The sequence below is a fragment of the Eschscholzia californica genome, unplaced genomic scaffold, assembly GCF_041429995.1.
Source record: "Eschscholzia californica isolate CP2 unplaced genomic scaffold, dmEscCali1.0.p SCAF_6, whole genome shotgun sequence".
In the NCBI taxonomy this organism is placed as follows: domain Eukaryota; kingdom Viridiplantae; phylum Streptophyta; class Magnoliopsida; order Ranunculales; family Papaveraceae; genus Eschscholzia; species Eschscholzia californica.
In genome coordinates, this window is record NW_028238483.1 from 44,386,519 (window position 1) to 44,390,854 (window position 4,336).

Genomic DNA, 4,336 nt, shown 5'->3' on the forward strand with positions numbered 1-4,336 from the left:
CACTTCTTAAATTCCTTTTACTTTGTAACTCTTTAACTTGAGTTGACAGAGTAAAGTTTAAGTTTATTTTCATATGCTTTTAGATTTTCTCTCTCATGGTTATGTCGAGATGAAATTTTGCTTCTTTTTTTATATTCCACACAAATAAATCTTGTTTATATCATTTATTAATGACTTTTTAGATTATGAAATTCATTCTTTAAACGTGTAACGCTGAAAAAATGTGCAAAAATAATAGTTTTCAAGGAGGATGTCTTAATTTTCCACCTTTGGAAATTTAGTATCAAAATCGTATAAGTTTCTTAAATGTAATGATATATTTTTAAGTAATGGAGTTAGATTAACAATATTAAAACTTGACGGTGTTAAGACTTAACTAGTCAACACTAGTCTACGACCCCTTTACAAAATACTAAAAAGTCATGCCCCTTTCGCAAAACCCGGTACTTATGTATGACCCTTTTGCTAAATAACCCTATTAGAAATAAAATAGAAAAATGGTCCCAATAGATAGGTAGGTTTGTAGACCCTCGTTAAAAGGGGTGCTCTAAAGTTGGAAGTCCTCTCTCTTTTCTATTCTTCCCTATCCTGAACTAGTTAGGGTTTTTGTTGGGGCATCATCTATACTATTCCACTGGTTAAATTTTAATGGCGGAGAGAAGATGGCAAAAGTATTCGTAAACTACATTCATACCTCATCATCACCGATGCTATTTCGAAGAATCTTCACTTCACTCGCTCGTTCAGATCTTCAACTTTCACTTATTCCAAAACACATAATCTCCGGAAGTTTCGCCGTTTCATCACAATACGATCAAACTCAGTTTCGATTCAAATCTCAAAAAGAGGTAAAATTTACTTGTCAAAACCTAATTTCATCATCATCATCTGATAGTAGGAGAATGAATGAAGCAGAAGCAAGAAGACCTCCTGTAGTTCCATTACCACCTATAACAGGTGAAAAAGTTGAATTATTAAGAGGACTTGAATCAGCCCTAGGTTCACCATTTAGTTCAGATCCATTATCACCTAAACCTAATCCTCTTATAATTGTGATTAGTGGACCTAGTGGAGTTGGTAAAGATGCAGTAATTAAGAGATTAAGAGAAGTTCGTGAAGGTATTCATTTTGTTGTTACAGCAACAAGTAGAGAGAAAAGACCAGGTGAAATTGAAGGAAAAGATTATTACTTTGTTAATAAAGAACAATTTCTTTCAATGATTCAAAGAGATGAACTTTTAGAATATGCTCTTGTTTATGGTGATTATAAAGGAATACCTAAACAACAAATTAGGGATTTTATGTCTAATGGTTATGATATTGTTTTAAGAGTTGATATTCAAGGTGCTGCAACATTGAGATCTATTCTTGGAAATTCCGCCATCTTCATCTTTTTAGTTGCCGAGAGTGAATCTGCATTAGTAAAACGACTTGTTGATCGAAAGACAGAGACGACTGATAAACTTCTCGTGAGGATTGCAACGGCTCGTGAGGAAGTTAAACATTTAAGGGATTTTGATTATGTTGTCGTTAATGCACAAGGAAAATTAGAGAATGCGGTTAAGTTGGTCGAGTCTATAATTGATGCCGAGAAAGCTAGGATTATCCAGAGGAGACCTATTATCTAGTTATTACTTGGTAAAGGTTAGTTTCTTTTTTACTAATTAGCTCATGCTTTTCTCATTAGAAAGTTTCGATTTTTCATCTGTTCATTTTTTGCATTCTTCGGTCTGGAAAGAGCTTAAGTCTTGTGTGTATATTAGATTTTTGATTGGCCTCTCTAGAAAAAATATTGGTCTTGTTATTCTTGCTTTCTTTCTCAGTGTGCTTAGATTATCATCCTTGATATTCATAAGTTGATTGATTCTGCCAATTTGCTAATTCACACATTTAAACTAAGTTGGTTCTTCAACCCGTATTTGTTTGTTCATCCATTTAAGTTCATCTAACTTTAACTGTTCTACTTCCCTCGAGTTGAACCTGCAACCTTGAGACTACCTAAAGCCTTGGTATTTTTCTTTCCCGTTAGAGTCACCGTCGAAATGCATCATTTCAACTACTGATTTGTTTTTCGGCGAATAGCTTGAGTACATAATATTTGGATCTAAGCCACCACTTCGGTCCCAAAGATTAGCTAATAAGCCTTATGTTCCTTATTCACAGTTGCTTTTAGCTATATCCGTTGTGGTCGTAACGGTTAGGAGGTATACTTTATGGAACTTGCAGTATGGAGCACAGGCAGGACCTTAGGAATGATTATTTAATGAAAAATAGTTTTCGACTTTCTTTTCCTATTTGTAAATATTCTCTGAGCCGACTTTTTGTGGTTTATCAAGAGAAATGGTCTATAAATCCGTTATTCAATCCAAAGGTATAAATGTTCAACTTGTACAAATAGTTCATTGTAGTTTTGAGGCTGATAGATTGATGTTATAATTCCAAGCTCTGCGTGTTTTTGTTGCAGGAAGAAATAAACTGCTTGGGTGGATGGGTATATCGTGGATTCGTGAACTACGGCAATAAACTATAAAAGCAAGAACAAGGAGCAATTTCAAGTAGCATAGAAAACACGAAGAGATTAGACGCCTTCAGAGAACTTTTATCAACTGTGTGTGTCAAACATTACAGAAAAAAGAGACCATCAAACAGTCCAACCCAATCAAGTGAGAAGTATAAGTTTCCGATCTTTTCAAAGAACAGAATGAAGAACGACACAACTTCTTCCTGGAGCTGGACATCCAGGTTACATGGTTTTAAGTTATTATTGCCGTAAGATCTGAAACGGTAGTGTCTGTTTTTTCTCTCAACTATAGTATGTTATCATTATAAACATGACTTTTCATTTTCATTCTCTTTGTTGTTAAAAGAACACATCTATTGTTGAGTGTCTTGGTTTACAACAAAACTGAAATGTTCAACTTTAGTCTCTTTGACCTCATCCATCTACAAGTTATCTAAATTAAAATCGGTTTAACGATTAAACCCATTATTATTATTATCTAAAGAGCTCTTTCGTTGACATCTTATGTGAACGACCAGTACTTGGTTTTTACTGGACATAGCTTTCTATAGTCAACACTTGTTCTTCTAACAGAAGTATTTCCGACAAGAACAAGATCAACTTGTCATGCTATAAGTGCAGCAGCTGGGAAGGCAGGAGGAGCTTTGGTAGGAAGGAGCCTTTGTAGTTCAAGGTTATACTTCAAATGAAGATACTGGTACTATGAAGAAAGCTAGGATGATTTTAGCAGAACTTACAGATTTGCTCGGTTTATTTTGTATGTTATTGGTGTTGGAAACTAATAGGGTGGGTAATCGAATATGATTTTATCGTTGGAGTTATTAATAGTTATGTTGATATATGTATTTGCGTGTGTTCTATACCTATCTGTATAGGTCACATGATTTTTGAAGGGTAAAAATGGTAATAGAAATTGGCCAAAGGTGTTACTCTATAATTTCGGTGGGCGCCTGCAGTTTTGGGGGGTGGGGGGAGTTTGTAGATTTAATGGTCTAAGTATCTCTCGATTGATTTTTTTTTTTTTTTTTAAGACAGATCAATTGATTTAGATCAATTTAGATTTTTGACATCCCCTTCGAGGAATTAGGTTTTTCCACCTCATAGTGACGCTCTAGAGGAAAAAGGCAAAGACGATGATAATTTTTTTATTTTATTTTATTTTATTTTTTTAATGTAGAAGAAGAAGAAACTATCATATTTAACTCAAAATATTTCAACTAAAAAAAAAAGAAAAAACTCAAAATATTTTTTTACTACTTTTTTTTTTTTTTTTTTTTTTTTTTTTTTTTTTTTTGAAAGCCATATAACTAAACAGTACATTACAAAGTTCGGTCCCCTAATTTAACAGAAAGATAAAGCAGGGACTAAATTTGAAATGGAATTAACATCATAAGGGCTAAATGATAATAAATTAAACGACGTTGGATAGAACTGAAGCAGCCAAAACATGAGCGTCCTCATTCTGTATTCTTGGGCAATACTTCAAATCCAACGGTCTATTCGCTATTCTTGCTCGGATGCCGTTGATCTTGGCTGATATCCTCCATGGGATCTCTGGATTGACGGCCCCGATTAATTCGAGCAAAACCCTAGCATCCCCCTCGATTATAAAAGAGGAAAGTTGCAACTCATCTGCTAGGGTTAACCCAAGCTCCAAGCCGGCGATTTCACTTGCTATCGGCGAAATTGGTTCCGTTAGGGTTGCTCGAGCTGCTATAGTGACTCCATGTGAGTTACGAATTAAAGCTGCACATGATGCTTTTGTATCCCGAAAGGATCCGTCGAAGTTGATCTTCAGGACTCCTTCCGGTGGTG

The 4,336-nt window shown here is 34.8% G+C and overlaps 1 protein-coding gene across 2 annotated transcripts; it reads left to right on the forward strand.

Annotated features, from left to right (window-relative positions):
- The first annotated feature begins 516 nt into the window (after positions 1-516).
- On the forward strand, positions 517-2,982 carry LOC147535484 (guanylate kinase 2, chloroplastic/mitochondrial-like). Of its 2 annotated transcripts, none has more exons than XM_086645847.1 (2): positions 517-1,644; positions 2,465-2,982. In XM_086645847.1, the coding sequence occupies exon 1, from the start codon at positions 663-665 to the stop codon at positions 1,626-1,628; it is 966 nt and encodes a 321-aa protein (XP_086501973.1). In that variant the 5' UTR covers positions 517-662; the 3' UTR covers positions 1,629-1,644; positions 2,465-2,982. The 2 variants fall into 2 exon arrangements, 1 of the variants encoding a protein (XP_086501973.1); XR_015227289.1 differs by having other exon boundaries at positions 545-2,371.
- Positions 2,983-4,336: the final 1,354 nt, after the last annotated feature.